Source organism: Anser cygnoides, chromosome 1 (genome assembly GCF_040182565.1).
Source record: "Anser cygnoides isolate HZ-2024a breed goose chromosome 1, Taihu_goose_T2T_genome, whole genome shotgun sequence".
NCBI lineage: Eukaryota > Metazoa > Chordata > Aves > Anseriformes > Anatidae > Anser > Anser cygnoides.
The window spans coordinates 44,726,148-44,743,203 of NC_089873.1; the positions used below are offsets into that span (position 1 = coordinate 44,726,148).

At 45.8% G+C, this 17,056-nt stretch overlaps 2 protein-coding genes across 4 annotated transcripts in view; one reads left to right on the forward strand and one right to left on the reverse strand.

Moving 5' to 3' along the window:
• PLBD1 (phospholipase B domain containing 1) overlaps window positions 1-7,099 on the forward strand; it is a 37,376-nt gene extending 30,277 nt beyond the window's left edge. For both annotated transcript variants that reach the window (XM_048078885.2, XM_066993860.1), the window contains 5 exons: window positions 23-223; window positions 334-474; window positions 4,361-4,546; window positions 5,706-5,812; window positions 6,843-7,099. In XM_048078885.2, coding sequence (XP_047934842.2) covers window positions 23-223; window positions 334-474; window positions 4,361-4,546; window positions 5,706-5,812; window positions 6,843-7,010 — 803 coding nt within the window. In that variant the 3' untranslated portion in view covers window positions 7,011-7,099. The remainder of the gene's footprint in view (window positions 1-22; window positions 224-333; window positions 475-4,360; window positions 4,547-5,705; window positions 5,813-6,842) is intronic.
• A 3,546-nt stretch (window positions 7,100-10,645) lies between these two features.
• ATF7IP (activating transcription factor 7 interacting protein) overlaps window positions 10,646-17,056 on the reverse strand; it is a 108,122-nt gene continuing 101,711 nt past the window's right edge. For both annotated transcript variants that reach the window (XM_048078884.2, XM_013196866.3), the window contains exon 14: window positions 10,646-16,120. In XM_048078884.2, coding sequence (XP_047934841.2) covers window positions 15,704-16,120 — 417 coding nt within the window. In that variant the 3' untranslated portion in view covers window positions 10,646-15,703. The remainder of the gene's footprint in view (window positions 16,121-17,056) is intronic.

The following is a 17,056-nucleotide window of genomic DNA, read 5'->3' on the forward strand; positions in this document are numbered from 1 at the left end:
AACTGTTGTCTTGTTGTTTAAGGCTTTCTAGTGTCCTTGGATGACTTTTACATACTAGGCAGTGGCTTGATAATGTTGCAGACCACCAACAGTGTATTCAACCAAACCCTCATTAAGCAAGTGGTGCCTGAATCCCTGTTTGCTTGGCAGAGGGTCCGCATTGCTAACATGATGGCAGATGGTGGCAAAGCTTGGGCAGAAACCTTTTCGAAGTGCAACTCTGGTAAGTACACTTTCATATGAATCTTAAATGAAAGGATGTGTTCCTTCCCATGCCCTCGTACCCCTTTCCTTCCCCAGGTAGGGCATGTAACTCTTTGCTCTCAAACCTAGGGACCTACAACAATCAATACATGGTGCTAGACCTGAAGAAGGTCAAGCTGCAGAAGAGTCTTGATGAAGGTGCATTGTACATTGTTGAGCAGATCCCAACCCTTGTGGAATATTCCGATCAAACAAATGTTCTACGGAAAGGTAATAGCTCCTACAGCATTTTCTGGCTTAGGAGAGCCATCTCTTTGTGCCAGCTGACTGTGCTTTTTACCTGGGGAGGGCTTGTTGAACGTTGCTGCTGAGATTTGAGTTAAAAAGCCTTGTGTGAATGTCCCGCTGGTGCTATATCAATAACACTATTCACTTCTCCTGTCTGCTGTGGCAGAAATATGGTGAGTGTCTGTGTTTCTTAGAAGCAGGGGACGGAATAATAGACTTCACCTTCTTTCTTTCTTTTCTTTCCTTTTTTTTTTTTTTTCCCTTTGGTAATATTTTGCCCAGTCTTAGCAACCTGTGAGGAGGAAGGTGAGGTCTATTTGCAGCCTTGCTGAATAACTGTGATGCTGTAGGCAGCTTGGTGAGTGTGTTGCTGTATAAGGAGATGAGTTTTTAAATTGGAGAGAAGCTTTGCACTAGGTTTAGCTCCTGAACTTATCTGGAGCTCTGTTATCTAATAAACATGTGTTCTTCAAAGGATTCCTTGATCGCCCAGCAAGACTAGCAATAAGTTTTTGGAAAACAAACAAAAACCTAGGTGAAATAAAACACCCACTGTCAGGTTACGTTCACAAGTGGTTTATAGACATATTATGCCAGCATCCAAAAGCCTGATCTCCTTCCGCAAATTTAAGCATGTGCCTTTGTGCCCCTTCCTCTAATCACGTGCTGAGGAGTTAAGTTGACGAGAATTGCTCTTTATCATCAAGATCACCAGAAATGCATTTACATTAGCAGCTAGGGTTGCTTCTCTATGGAATTTTTCCTTGTGTCTGGGTGCTTGGAAGAGTCTAGCTTATTTGAGGCACTGCTGCAGTGTCAATATGGTCTTGAGATGTTCATACCAATAATGTAGAAAAATCCCCTCCCTCCCCTTTATGCTTCTCTGGCTCCTTTATCCATGGAAGATACGAAAGCAGGCCATTGCATTTTATTTTCTAGTATTTTTATGTGGTTCAGTGGTGAAATGTTTTGGGCTCCTCTGGAGTGTGTCGTGGATTGTAGTGCAGACAACCAAGCTAAAGAAGACATTTCTAGCTCTTGTACTTGAAGCAGCACAACCATGTCACAACAGTGTGACATCTGTGCAGGCAGGCCAGTCTTAGCGGGTTCCTTTTCAGCAGTGACTCTGTGAAATTGCTGTGTGGGATTCCCTTAGGGCTGAGTCTGGTGGGGGCTTGGACACTCACTAACCACTTATTCCCTCCTAAGAGATCTTGTGACTGCTCTATGTGGGAAAGTGGTGACATGCATTAGAAGTTCGATGATGTTTTATGTTTACTGTATGGCGCTTCCCAGGTATGTAAATGCACCTTGTGTGCAGCAGAAGTCACCCAGTCTCCAGAAACCTAAACGTTTAACAGCACTCAGGGTGGGCTGAGCTCTGCAGAAGTGCTGCCTTAGAGACCTCAGCTGCTAAAAGTCAGCGCTGCTTCTGTGAGCACCAGTCTTGGACTCCTCCATGCCACCCAGGACACCAGGGCAGGGGCCCTGGGGGGATTTGTCTGTTCCCTGATGCTCAGAGCAGCCTGGGTGAAGGAAGCTGCCTTTCTCAAGCACAGCGCTGGCTTACAGCGTGTGGAGTAGCAATCCCTGGCACACTCCATAATTGCCTTGTAGCTGGTATCAAAACATCTCTCACCACACTGGCCTGGTCAGAGAGAGCAGGCATCTATTTGCACCACAATCAGTTTTCTTAAGTTCCTTCAGGCATAAACCTAGGAACAGCAGAGAATGAGAATTGAGTCCTCAGGTGAACAAAGGCAGCCATCACTCTAGTATGACCTGTATCTGGAAAACAAAAACTTCTTTTATATGGGTTTGCAAACGAAAACATTTTTATGGCTTTTGTCAGCTTGTCTGTTAGGCCAGTGCAGGTGACTTCTAAAAACCAGGAATCTTTTATGTTGTCCCTTCCAGGCAACGATGTCAAGGTGCTTTCTGTATGTTGATGAAGAAAACTCAGGAACCCTCTAGAGGAAGTGGAGGAGGGCAGTACTGGCTCCAGCTTAGGGACAGGGCACAGGAATGGCTACAATTAGATGTTTCCTGATGATGAGTGAGTAGCGCATCCATTTCAGTATCAAAAGCACCATTTCCAAACAAAACTTGTGATCTCGGTCTCTTCCACCACGCGCTTCTCATCTTTTCACTGCCCTTCCTCTCAGCACTGCTGAGATCCTCCCTCTGGGCAGAGGAAGGTATTGTCTCAGACAACTATTGCTGCCTTCGTATCATCCCCTGTCCCCCTTCCAACATTACATCACCTTTTACTCTTTTTTCCTCACTGTTCACACTGGCAGACCTAACAGGCAGGTTTCACTGCCCCGTGTCAGCCCTTGGTTTAAGCCTGCCTTAGGTTGGATGCTGCACTATCTGTGTGGGATTTGCAGTCTTGCAGGGCCTGGGACACAGAAGAACTTTTTCTGGAGGAGAATTTCAAATGACTTCCTCTGTTTTAGCAAAATGCCAGCCGACAGGGTACTCCCACCTCTGCTGCGTGCTGAGCAGGAGCCAAGCTAGTGAGGCCTCTGCTCAGGCAGCTTTCCAGTGCTGACGCTGTCTGCGTATCTGTCCTTCAGGAAGTTTGGTTTGTGTGGGTGCATCTCGCTCTCAGTGAGTCCCAGCTGACTTACTTGAGCGTTTTACCATCAGACTCCTCATGTCGTGCTGGGCTGATGTTAATAAATGGAGTGCTGCGTTCACCAGTGTTGAGGTAGTAAGTCTCTAAGCCAGATTCTTTCAGAAGCAACATTCCCTGTTGACAATGGGAAGGTTCGTGCTGTGGAAGGGAGCTGAAAGCATGCTGCTGTTGGGACTGGCTCACACTGGGACTAGCTCATGGTATATAGTCTCTGCCTAAAGACTCCTTGATGCCTGCCTTGAGGAGTGTGTGTGGGGAAGTATAGATATCTAGTGCATTTCTCCTAGGTCATGTGAAGAGCCAGAAGACCATCTGGGTACCACAAGTTTTTTTCTTCCTAGAGTAGCGTTGTTTCAGACAGTTACATCACCTGCCCAAAACCCTCTGGAGTTCTGGCTGGTAATCCTGCAGAAGTGCAGGATTAACACTTGCTCTTGGAAAAGTTAGGATGGGTCTTTGCTCTCTCGAGGTCAATTGCTTCTTATCCTCAAAGGCTGATGGGGGACAGATGTGCACTTGTCACTCTCTTTGTTCCATGGTTCCTCTTTGTCTGTCTAGCTCCAGGTCTTTTTTTTGTTGTTGTTGTTGTTGTTTTTGTTGTTTTTTTTCCCCTTCTTCCCCAGGGCCTCTTTCTATCTGCTGTTTTTGGACCTTCATTATGTTATTAAATGTGTGTTTGTTTAGAAGATTTTATATCTTTTTTTCTAATTGTCAACTGCCCTCATCGCTGCTCTGTGTGGTGTCTGTGTTTGTCCCTGGCAATTCAGTACGGTGCATGACCCCCGTGGTGAGATGGGAGGAGTGGAGAAAGGGAGTGCATTCAAGTCTTTTGCAGGGAAGTCTGGAGAAGGGAAATGATCTTCCGCGGCTCTCAGGCTCAGAGGAGTGTAACCTCTGCAGAAGGGCTGTGGCTGGTCTGTGTGTCCACCTCAGGCTCCTGCAAGTCTGATCTTGGCTTCTTTGCAGGATGAGTCCTCAGGGTGGAAGTCTAGGGGCGGGCTGGGCTGCCTGAGCACAGTCCCCAGTGGTGTTATGCAGGGTGTCAACCCCAGTCGTTCCAGTGACTGTTGCCTTATTTTGTTGCTTTCAAACCAGTTTGGCCTGTTATTCCTCGAAATGCTGTTAAGGTGATGTGCTATGGGAAATGGTTTATTTTGCTTTTGTTGATATAAACAAGAGTGTTCAGCTTTTCCAAGTGATTAACAGGTTGATTTGTGTCTCTGGCAGGTTACTGGCCTTCGTACAATATCCCTTTCCACGAAAAGATTTACAATCTCAGTGGGTACGCAGAATATGTTGAGAAGTATGGCCTGGATTTCTCTTATGAGCTTGCTCCAAGAGCAAAAATCTTCCGTCGAGACCAGGGCAAAGTGACCAACTTGGAAGACATGAAGTACATCATGAGATACAACAGTAAGAAATACACTTGTATATTGTGGAGCTGATCTTAGTAAAGCAGTGTGACCTTTACCTTTTTGTTTTAGTGGGGAACTGCAGCTTTACTTACAGATCAGAGTTACATTACCCTAGGTGCAGAGTATAAACACAAAACAATAAACAAATAAAAAATAACACAAGCTTACTCTCTAGGTAGGAAACAAGGCTAAAAATTACTCTTAACAGAGAGAGACTGGGTTCCCTTCAGAATAATGTCCCTTGGGCTAGCTGTGTGAGCTTTGCAAAGAGCTGCTGACAATCCAATAGACTGTCTGAGGACTGCTGTTACCCTGCCACATGTATGACCTACAAATCTTGAAAGCCTTAAATCCTAAGCAGCAGTCATGTCAGATCAGAGAATTTGGTGTAAAATTTCAGGTCGGTTTGGTGCTCTTCCCTCCCTCCCTGTTCAGGAAGGGTGATTTTTAGTAGGTAATGTTCTGCTCTGCTTTTCCCTGACAGGGTTCTCCTTAACTGGATTAAAAACAGCTTAATTAACTTCTGGCTAAGCCCGTCTTTAAGTGCAGATAGCTTTAGATGCTATATTTTGATTCCCAATTACAGGGAGCACTCTGATTACTGGGCTTGGGGTTTGGGAGGCCTCTCCCAGGGTGGGGTATTGCTGCTGTTTGGGCTGTGAGTAGCAGCATGCTCATAGATGTTGAGGCTTGTCCTTCTTCCCCTTCTGGCTCACAGCTACTGCAGTGGGTGTTTGAAGGCTTTGCTCCTTGCCACTTATTTTAGTCCAGAAGAGGAAAAGAAAGGATCTCACTGCTATACTCTTCCCCCCTCCCCCATCCCTTTCTCTTCCACTTTTCTCTCCTCACGAAGTTCCCACAAGCTTTTGTCATGCAGAATTACAAATGTTTGTGGTTACAGGTTGGTGGTGGTGCCCTGGGAGGCAGAAATAACTGTATGGATTTGGATTAGGAGCTTGTCTACTTAATGTCCCATTTTGAGCACTGATTTTCCTGTTAGTACCTGAGGAGGAGCATGAAAGCAGTGTGACAGACTGTTTCTGTCAGCACACTTAGCCAGCATTTAGTGGTTTAGGGACTTTGCTTCAGTAGTAGGAGCTTTGGGTGAAGGAACTAATTTGATTACATTTTTCCCTCCCCGCCACATTTCTCCCCAGACTACCAGCGTGATCCTTATGCTGAACACAATCCTTGCAACACCATTTGCTGCAGGGAAGACCTGAATCCTTCCTTTCCAGTGCCCGCAGGCTGCTACGACTCCAAGGTAAGTAACCTTATTCTCAATATCTGCTGAAGGTTTGCTGCAACCTGTTTGTGCTTTTCTCAAACCTGTGGCACATTTCTCTGCGCTAGGACGGGCAGGGCCAGGCCTGTCTGTTCTCTTTTTTCGTTGTCCCAGTGCTTGATGGGGAATGATGTCCATGGGGACCTGTGGTGTTTAGGGATTAAGTCCCAAGGCCTTCCAGAAGGAGGAATGTAAGTGAAGGTTGAAATAAGTCCTCACACCACTTGGAGGACTGTGGAGAAGGTAACCGTTGCACAGGCCTGGCCTCCTGTTTATGGGAGCTGTGTGTGTGCCTCCCCAGAGCCCACAGGAATGTGTCTGTCCCCTCATTTTAGTTTTACCTTTTCAGAAGCCTGGCTTTCTAGTGTCACCTTGCTCCAAGGCTCCACCTTTCTGTAAAACTGCTTTGAGCAAAGTTCCCCAAAGGTCACCTTGCTTTTTGGGTGAGAAAATCCTTAGACCCACTGTCCTGGAGAAAGCAGCAGTTTTTCTAGGCAGTTTGTACAGTATTTTCACTGTGAAGGGCAATACCTGTGCACACAGCTGTCCAGTCCTGGTGTGCTGGTAAGTTGTGCAGTGCTTTATCCCATGGGGACCAGCCTGCTGCTCCTATGGGTAGTTTAATTGCTCAGATGGGCCCTGTGGAGGCTGCTCTGGCACTGCCAGCGCTGAGCATCTTCTCTCAGCTTGGCTCTTAGGCTGCCCACCCAGACTTTTCGGGGCACCCAGACACAGGGAGGACTGTCCTGAGGGCAGACTGACTGCCTTTCTCACCCTGCATAATGCAAGGGCTAGAGGGCAGCGTGGACTTGGGCTGCCCTTCAGCACTGGCTGTTTGTGGCTGAAGATGCCTCTGTAGGGGAGGAATGCTGCCTGACCAGCATGCATTTCCCATTGCTCAGTTCCTTTACCTTATTGTTATCAAATCTCCCCGAGCTGTTCCTGCCCTGGGATGGGTGCATGTCAACCACGCAACCATTTTGCCCTGAACTCCTGTCCTCTGTTACAGGTATCAGATTTCCGCCTGGCTTCAGCATTCACAGCCACTGCCATCAACGGCCCCCCCGTCCAGGGTGGTCTCCCTGTCTTCACCTGGAGACGGTTTAACCACACACGCCACCAGGGCCTGCCTGAGTCATACAACTTCAATTTCGTCACCATGAGGCCGATCCTGTAAAATCAGCATTGATATTCCAAAATGAGATTTTTTTTTTTCATGGAAACTTTCATTCCTGTGTGTAATAAATCCACCTGGATGTACCTGTCCCTATGCCTTGCCTGCCTCCCCCTGTCCTGCCTGCTGGGTGCTTTGCACAGAGGGGGGCTGCCTCCCTGCAGGGCGGCCCTTTGACTAGGATTGACGGGAAGTTGGCATGTCACTGCTTTTTGGTGATTTGAGCAATCATCACAGCTACTCCCAGGGGGTGAGTGAATGCAGTGTGACCAACTGAAGTGATCTGTCTCTAGGCACGGGACCTGGCTTTTCAGGACTGGGCCAAACCAAGTAGCTCTGTCTCTGTGCCGGCTTGATGTTTGCCTCGTCTGAGCAGTGCCTGAAGCATGCACTGCAAAAGTGCTTGTCATCTGGTGATGTTCCTAGTGAAGAGTCACAGCCGTGTTCTCCACAGCAGGTAACTCAGCCTGTTGTTTACAGGGCCCCCTTTCAGCGGCTTGTGCGAGGTTTCCTTTGTTGTCTCACTGACGTAGCATGCAAAGGTCAGGCGTTGGGAGGTAATGAAGGGATGCGGTCAGTGAGTTCTGAAAGCAGCCCGATGCTCCTGGACCCCCCTGGGCTGCAGTGTAGCAGCAGGAAAAGGTAGGTAATGGGGTGTGTGTGTGGCGGGGGTGTTGTACACATACGTGTGTGTCTGTCCAGTTGTTCAGTGACACTTTTGCCCGCTCCCAGTGGAAGGTGACTGGGCGGGCTGGGGCTGCATGTGTTACTGTCAGCTGTATGTTAACACCGAGGAGTCACCTGGGCTGTTTTGTGCTGGATGTTGTTTGTGTAATTAAGAAAGCAAAACAGAATAAACAGCTCTTTCCTCATGGCCTTGACAGTCCAATCTACTCAGTGCACAGTACTGCCCTGTATTATGAAGGCAGAGGATGAGCAGTGTGAGGTTTTGGCAAGCCTTTGGAGTTTCTCGTGATGGAGAAAGGAGTGGGTTACTCCAGTGTGGTGACACATTACCCTAAATATTTGGCTGTCATAGTAGGGCTGACTTCTGCCAAGTGGCAAGAGTTGACCAAAAGTTTTCGTCTGAGGCTCAAATTCGAAGCTCCGAAGCTCTGAAGCTTTGCTGAGGCTCAGAATTGGAGCAGGGAGTGAAGTGATTTGTTCGCTGGAGCAGGAGGAGGTAAGTGAGGCTGCAGAGAACATCCCTGTTGTGTGCAGGGGTGGGTGGGGTGGAGGGGCAGGAGAGCACTGTGAAAAGTGACCGTCACTGCCAATGTACAGAGCTGCTTTTTGCACTGCAGTGCAGTCTGTTGTTGGGTTAAGCAGCTACCATGGCTTATTAATTGTGCTGGCCACGTGCAGCTACACCATAAGCATATACATTGGTGTACATTCCACTTTCAGCTGTTCCCCTGCTGGAGGAGTGAATGTGGCATTCCCTTGATGCCATAAGAGATGGTAGTGTTGTGTCAGTGCCTGCACCCAGAGGTAGCTGGGAGGAGAACACCCCCCCCCCCCCACCCCAGGCACAGCTGTAAGGGAGGGGATGCGCTGCCTCCCATGTGTTACTTACCTTGTTGTTGCTTGGAGCTTGTGGACATGGTTACTGGTGGCCCTTGTTCAAGAGTAACTTGCCCTCTGCCTGGTTTGTCAGCTTTGTGAGCCCTCACTGTGATGCTTATTGCAGGTTCTGGCCTTTCAGGGCAGCAGGCTTGATGCTTTTGGGATAAACACCAAATACGAACAGGTCACTGCATTCTTCTTACTGTACTGCCCCGTGTGCTTCCTTTGGCAGCAGGCCAGCTGCAACCACAGCAGCTGGGGTCCAGCTTCTGCTGCCAGCACAGCACCGTCAGGGAGCAGAGAAGGCTGTGAGTATGGCTGCGCTGACCTATAGGGCAGGGCGTGACAGCGCTGACAGCTTAATTCTCAGGCAGCTGAAGAGTGAAGAGCTCTCACTGATCAGCTCATCTCCCTCTGCAGAGCTTATCTTCCAAGGGGAAAAATCAAAAGGTATGTGCTAAGCAAAAGGTTTGTTGCAAAAACAGGACGTTTTCACATCCCCCACATGCTTTTTTTTTTTTTTCTTTAATGTCCTGTGGTTTTTGCCTTTTAAACTTAAGGTTTTCAGGCTTGGCTGGTGGGGAGGCAGGCAGACTTCTTTTTTGTTTGATTTGGGGAGGGCATGGAAAGGTGGTAGTGAGGAACATATCCCTTGCACTAATGTAAAGAAAGAAACTTGCTGTTGAGGCAATAGAGACTGCCCCCCAGATGCCTTGTCGCCTCCCAGCAGCGTCCCCAGGAGTGTTGTATCAAATGCAAGCTCTTGCTTCCTTCACCACTCCCCTTTCCTGAAATCCAGTAATAGCCTCGCCCCATCCCACCCTGCATGGCCTCAGCTCCCATGAGGGGACAAGATCCGTCAGCAGTGCGCTCTGCTTGTAGCTGGAGATGGCCACCAGTTAGCCCGTGCGTGGGTGTCCAGGCAGCATTGCACAGAGCTCCCCGGGTAGTAACAGAGTGTGTTTCTGCGTCAGTGACCTGGTGCTGTGCTGCTGGCTCTGATGATTTCTTAGCCCCTTGCTATTTTACAGTTTCCATGCTGTTACACAACAGCATCACCTGTGGTCTGTGCACTTTGCGGTACGTATGTCCTGCTCTGCGGGTGTAGCACCCCTTTCCAGATGTACCACTGAGTGCATGGCAAGGCTGCTCTGCACCAAAACAAGGGCCCTTGAGGTTCACACTTCCTTCCCTTTCTGCCCGCGCAAGCTGCAATTACAGCAGTGCTGGAGCAGAGTGGTTATGCTACATTTTTATGATAAACGCAATGGTCAAAACTACGTGCAAGATGTAGACTCTTACTCTAAATAGGCCGTTTGAGAAACTCTGCACTGTCAAGTGTGATTGTATTCAGCCATCACTTACATGAGTCCATACTCTTTTGGTCAGTGACTTGAAACAAGTTTTAATAAGCGCTGTGAAACTACTTATTACCATCACCCATTGGCCAGGTGACCCTTGAAGTGTGGGCTCAGCACTAACTCAGGGCAGGCGTGTCTGTGTCTCCCAGGTGCTCAGTCTGAGTTCTCTGCCGTTCAGCAGCAGTGTTGTGTTGGGCCCAAAAGCCAGCTTTTACCATAGTGCCTGTGGGTAAAGCAGGGCGTTGGTTCCAAGGCATACGACCCAGACTTCGATGCTACCCTGGCTTCTACCCATGCCCTCTCCCCACCTCTTGCTCTCCTTTTGTCAGAGGTTAAAGCCAGCCCTTTGGAGGGAGAGGGGAGCACCACCAGCAGCCCTGGGGCAACTACCGGGGGCAGGTTACGGGATTGCTCCGGACACTCAGCCTCTCTGCTTTGCGAGGGTCTAGAAGGTGACTTGCTGGACATCAAAGCATTGCTTTAATTTTTGCTCCTTTGAGATGGCTGGGAGAGCAGCATCACGCACCTGACTTTCTGGGAAGGAGCTGGAGCTGCTCCATGTTCCTTGATCAAGGTGGCAACAAGCCTGCGATGCTGATGTGCCTGCACTGCCACCTCCTCCAGGTGGCAGCGTAGCTGAAGAGGATGAGCACACACGTGGCACTTCTGTCTCCTGAGAGGTCTGGAACTAAGCACAGATGACTCAAAACGTTAAAAACCCAGTAGTTTATTTCAAAGTATAAATTTCAGGCTTGTCAGACAAAACCCCACTACAGGTACCACACGCACGCGCACACATACACACGCACACACACAAATCTACAGTACATACAAAATGGGGGAGTGCTTGCAACTGCCCAGTTTAAATTGGACATTAAAAGCAGTCCTACATTTTTTGTATTTACAAGTCCAGATGCAAAACAAAACAAGAAATCAGATTGAGTTGCTTGCAAAGATCTTTGCATGTTTGACTCAATAGTCAATAACTTACTACAGCTGAAGAGGCCTCCCCAAACAGCTACTACCCAGTTACCTTATTTACAGCTATACCCCATTAAATTAAGACAGCACTTCAAATATATATATATATATATATAATATATTAAAAAAAAAGCTCAGCCTGCACAATGACAATGCAAAATAAAGAGGCATTTTAATGGGTATGTAGAAGGTATGAAAAGGAAAAATCCATTATTTTGCTTTTTCTTAGCTGTTTTTTTCACTCTCCCCTCAGAAGGGAATACAGGCAGTGGCAGGGCTGGCTCTGTGAATGTCGTTTGAACTCCTCCCTCCAGTGTTTGCACACAATGCCAACCCCTACCCAAACTAAAAAATATATATATATTTAATATCTTAAGCTTCTATTTGAAAAAAATCTGGATTTTTTTACTAAATGAAAATACTGAAGAGTTTATAAGAAGGCAGAATCACAGATTGACTGTACAGTGTATACAATAGTCTAGAACTGGGGAATGGCTGTTTGGGGAGCAAGAACAGATTTGACCTGGTCCTACGTATAATACAGATTCTGATATATTGGACACTTAAGACAAACAGTGTAAAGGAAAGGGTGAGGGGATATTTTTGTTACAGTACAAAACAGTGTTCAGATCCTACTATTGGGCCCAGTCATGCTCCCACTGAAGGCACGAGGGGTTTTGCCATTGCTTTCAAAGGAAGCAGTCAGTATAAGACCCCTTATTTTTACAGGGAAGACACCGTGGGCATTTCCAGCCTTGTGCTAAAAACATAGGGGTGGGCGAGTGTCTCAGTGCTTGTGCTCAGTGATCTAACATGGCAAAGGGCAGCACAAATAATTACAGGAGACAAGACCTGGGCCAGCTGCTACTCCCAGGGAAGCTGGGTTGGAGCCCAGAATTACACAGCCTGGGAAGAACCGGCCCCTGCACCCTCCCATTTTCTCAAGTTGCCATGCAGCTGCAGTAACAGATGCTATACCTACAGTCTGCACCCTTCCTAAGGGCTTAGTTATTTGAATCCAATAAAGCTTTTTTAGACTTTTACTGAAATAAAGGAGGCCAGTGAAGCTGTAGCTAAGAGAAACTCAGAGGAAGAGAAGGGCATTTTGCCATCAGTATGCCACGGTAGGGCTTCCCTTCCAACTGGAGACTGAACTAACTCAAATTACTTTCAGCCTGGACATCCACATGCCCGTGTATTACACAAAGAAACCAAACCAAACCTAAAACAAAACAGAAAGCAAGGATGGAAAACACTAGTGTAGAATCAGTGCAGTGTTCTCCAAAACATGGAGAACTAGATCCAAGGTAGTGCTGCTAAAATGTCACATACCCAGTGGCAACAACACAAATCATAAGCCAGGAACAAATTTATACCAAGGTACTGAAAATAAGATGGAAAAACATGCAGGGAAGGCATTTTGATAATGCCCCTTTCAGTAAGTCCTGAAAGTGGTCTGACAGTGGGACCTTGATGATCGCTGTAGGTCCCTTCCAACTGAAGTTATTCTATTCTACCACCTGAAAGTCAGATAGAGGTTTTTAGCATATTTAAAAAAGAATTACTGGAAAACTTCAGCAACTAACATTTTTATGATGAGCCCAGTCTAAAAGCACTGTGTTAATAGACCTGGACTGAATGTTCCTGGATATTTTGGTAATACTTTCAAATAAAGTCTATGAAATGAAGCCAGTTCTTTTTGAACGTGTTATTGGCAGAAATTCATTTCCCCGATATTTTTATTTTTCCTGGGAGATTAAAGGATAAATTAAAAATAGCCACCCCACGACACTGGGAAAAGTGCCATTTGAGTTAAGGAACTAAGCAATACTCCTGTTTGTTGACATAAGGGGTAAATACTCACTGCAGAGATCTGGTCCACCATGAAAATAATTTTACAGGAGTGGCATAGTCCTCTCTTGGCGTGTCTGTGTTAACCAGCTACCTGCAATGTCTCCAAACTGAGCTAGACATCTGGAAGTCAAGCTAGGCTCTGTCACGTACTTTGCCACCACCACTTGCGTAAGATCCTGAAATTGGATCTTAACATCTCTGCTGCGATGAAAGAAGAGTCTGCTTTCACCCTACAACACTGATGGCTTCAGTCAGCAAATAGTAACTAGCTGCTTTGCTCTAGTCACAAAAATCAGCTGCGCTTTGCCATACATAGCAGAAACAGATCTATTAAGCAAGAAGCCTGCTTTTACTCTGTTCAGTCGAGAACTACATCTTTCTTTAGTAAATAAAGATGAGTCCTCTCTCTAAAGGTGCAGTCCACATAACCTCCAAAAACAGTACCAGACCATCCCTAATAATACCTCCATTGGAGGAAAGAGAGAAATTCTAACACAGGACTTTCACCCCCCGTCTAGCTCAAGCAAGACAAAGCTAGTAACAACCATGACCTAAGAGCAAGCACAAACTATAAAAAAGTTGATTTACAGATTGGGCTGGAATCAAAATTAAATAAGCAGCATAAGTTCCAGGTTGTATTCTAATATTTATTTTAACTTTCAAACTATAAAACCTCATTGTACTGATATGGCCAACGGCCCTTTGGTACCACCTCAAAGACATTAAAGTAATTGCCTAAGGAGGACTTAACAGCCATCAACTGGAAGAAATTGCGCTAAGCCTCTACTACAGAACTGGCTTTATAAAGACTCAACTTTCCATAAGTAGACTAAATGCATTATTAAGTAATTATTCCTTGAAATAGGCAGACAAAACATTTAATTAAACATAGAAAAATTCAAGGCATTGTCGATTATTGGCACCAGTAATACAGGGACAGCTGTTATTCAAAGGAAGGGTAACACATTTTTCATACATGAGATTGAGTGTGAACCTTCTCTCATGATACTTGGGTTTAGACAGAATTTTTGCTCTCCCAGATCAATAAAAGTGCCATACTTTAAATGCAAGTTTCCATACAGAGAATATTTGTTACTCACCTGACAGAAGTGACAATCCCAGCTACGTGAAGGAGTGCAGTAAAACAGCATAGACAAAAGTCTACAACGGACTGTCTTTCACCAATAAGGTTCTTGAAGGGAATACAACTGAAGAACCCATTATCTCACAGTTTATTTCACCAGCCATATTTGGGGATTTAATTATTCCTGCCCTTTTTCAACCTTGCTTTATATTTAAAAGGTTCTTGGTTTTACGACAGCCAGCATTGGAGTTGTGTGTGTTCTCTACAGTTTTGCCAGATGGTGAAGTAGATTAAAAAAACAAAAGAAAAACACCTTTCCTTTCTAAATTCACTGCTTAGTTCTGTTGGAAAGGAACAAGACTGCTGTCCTTGTTCTTATAAGTGCCAAAATATAAACCTTACATATCCTTTCTCGTCCAGGTGTGTTAGAATTTGGTTATGCAAAAATCAAGTTTAAGATGCTGACAGGATAGTGGGGCAGATGTACCGCTTTCTCAGCTCAGAAGCATCATGAAAGCTTCTAGTAACATTTGCAGGTGTTCACAGGTTTTGGGCCAGTGTCTGAACTACTTTGGGTGTTATAGCTTTTTGCAGAGGCAGACTGGAACAGAGAAGAGGACTGGGAAGCCAACTTCGCATCTTTTTGTACTAACTGAACATCCAAACTGAGTGCTAACAAGTAGAAGCTTTCATGGTGCAACACCACAGAGGTTTCTTTGGCTGAACTGCAGCATATAGCTTTCCCAAAAGAACAGGGAAAGACTGGTGGAAAATACTGTCTGTATATTCTAATGTTCTTCACAGGACAAAAACAACTACTCAATAATTACAGTGAGGAAAGGGTTGAGTGATACTGCAGATAAAAACGAATCCAGCGTCAGCAGATGTCATGCTTCCTAGTCTTTACAGAAAGAAAAAAACAATCACGGTGGGTCACAAAGATGAGAAGCAGTAATGAAAGGCTAGAGGGGTGAAAGGAGAAGTAACTCCAAGCAAATAAAAAAACACCACAAGGTACCTGGCTACATTTATTTCTGAAATTACTCTTTAAGGCACAAAATAAATCTAAAAAATAGGGCTGTGTGTATGAGGAGAGGGGCAGAGAAATTATCTGAGCTAGAGAGATATGAATGCAGTCTCTACAATCCAGTTTCAGATCTGACCTAGGAATGCTCCCAGCGTGAGTGAGGGTAGACGGTGATAGTAGAGGAGAGCTCTTATTTAGGAGAGGCAGGAGGTAGTGGGACAATTTTACTTTCCAACACCTCCAAATTCACACACATATTGGGTCCCTGGCCAGACTAAAGTTCCCTTTCCTCCCCTCAGACAGCTGATTACAGTTTGTAAAATGAGAACGGACCACTCAATCTTCCAGTATGAAAGTGAGACCTTGAATCACCTTTCACATCACAGCCTGCTCACAGAGCGGTGGGGTGCAAGATGCAAATCTGTTCTTGCCCTCATGTTAGTGCCTTGATAGATACTACAGATGTGTATGCTTTGCTTCAGACAAACTGTAATTTATTATTTTGTTCCCACTCTGAAGCAGAATCCCAGGCATCCAAGGTGCCCTTGAATAAAAGGAAGGTGGAACAGCTGTCATGGGAGGGAAAATAAAATTTTCAAATGACCCATGACTTGAGCTATCCAGAAAAACAGGTTCTCTTGCTGCAGGTGAGACTTTATTTTTCTTTTGGTTCTCAATGCATGTAGTGTATCACACAGCCGTCTAAAATAATCCTGCAGAGAGTGGATTTAAAAATGAATTTCATGCATGGGATCAGCCTTCCCAAAACCGGGGGTAAACTCTTGGTAGTAGGACAGGTTTAAAGGCTCCAAAGATCTCTAGTTTAACTGCTCTGGGAAGAGATCACATCTGTGGACTGGGGGTCACAGAAGGGTCCAAAACGTCCATAGATGTCCTTAGCCCGGACAGCAAAGTAGTATTTGCTGCCAGACACAAACTGAGTAAGAGTGCATGCCATAGGTAGGGGAAGGGCCTTCACTTCCCCTATCTTCTTCCACTGGGAAGGCATAGTGGCACTCGGGTCCTCGTGGTAAGCATAGAGATGGTAACTGTCCACACTGGCACAACTCCGGTCCACTTCCAAGACACTCCATGACAGCACAATACCATTCTGGCTCTGTACCCGTGCCAGCTTCAGCTGTGGCTTTTGAGGCAGAGAAGTGTTGGCAGCTTCAGGGGGCAGGCGCGGTGGCTGTGGTGCCTCCGGGAGTGGGGCAGGATGTATAGGGCGTGGTGGCTCCTAAGCAATGTAAGAGCAATAAGGGAAAGATAAGAGTCTGCAGCAGTGGAAGGAGGTTATAATTCATCATCCCCAAAGCAAACAGAAACAAATCAGCCTGCAATTACCCAACCATCCTGACTGTGCAGAGAGCACACAGGCACAAGAGCAACAGCAAATGGTGAGAAGGGGTAGGACCAAGGATGTCAGAAGTCATTATTCACATATGAATCACTGCCTGTATAGAAGATCACACAGCTACTTCCCTCTTTGCTTGCCACCCATGAGGTGATGGACTGTGAACACTGAGCCATTTACCAAGACTAAGCAGTCAGGTTCACAACCTATTGGAGCTATTTTATACCTGAGCTGCTGTTCCCACATTACCCAAAACACCCCAGACAGTGGATTGAGCTGGCAGTTTAACATCATCTTTTCAACAGGTAGGTCTTCAGCCACAAGAGGAAGAACAGATAACGGTACAACATGGATATTATCACCTTAAATTGATCACAAAATTTCAGCCTCAGTTTCCAGAAATTTTTGAAATAAAGGCACAAACGTAGCTTTCCATTGAAATTTTTTAGATTATAGAAACTTTCCTAGGACTACCATTTATGTTAGTTAACTTGAACTTAGGAATGTGGTTACGACAAGTATGAAATTTTGTTACTCTCATGCCAGGAACTTCTTTATCTGGGAATCTGAGATAATTTTTGTCCTCTAAGTTTTGTGTGTGTGATATTGGCTTGATTTCTTCTTGTTATTTATCTCTGAGGAATGCATGAAGTTAAATGATGTCTAGATCCAAAGAGTGGTTAGCCATCTTGTTGGTAATATATTTACCATTTCAGGAGATTGCAAATGATGTCACTACCAAGCAACTGAGTATGCAGACAATGTATTTAGTTCAGTCTCAATATCCAAACCATATGAAATTCCACAGTAAATTCTGCA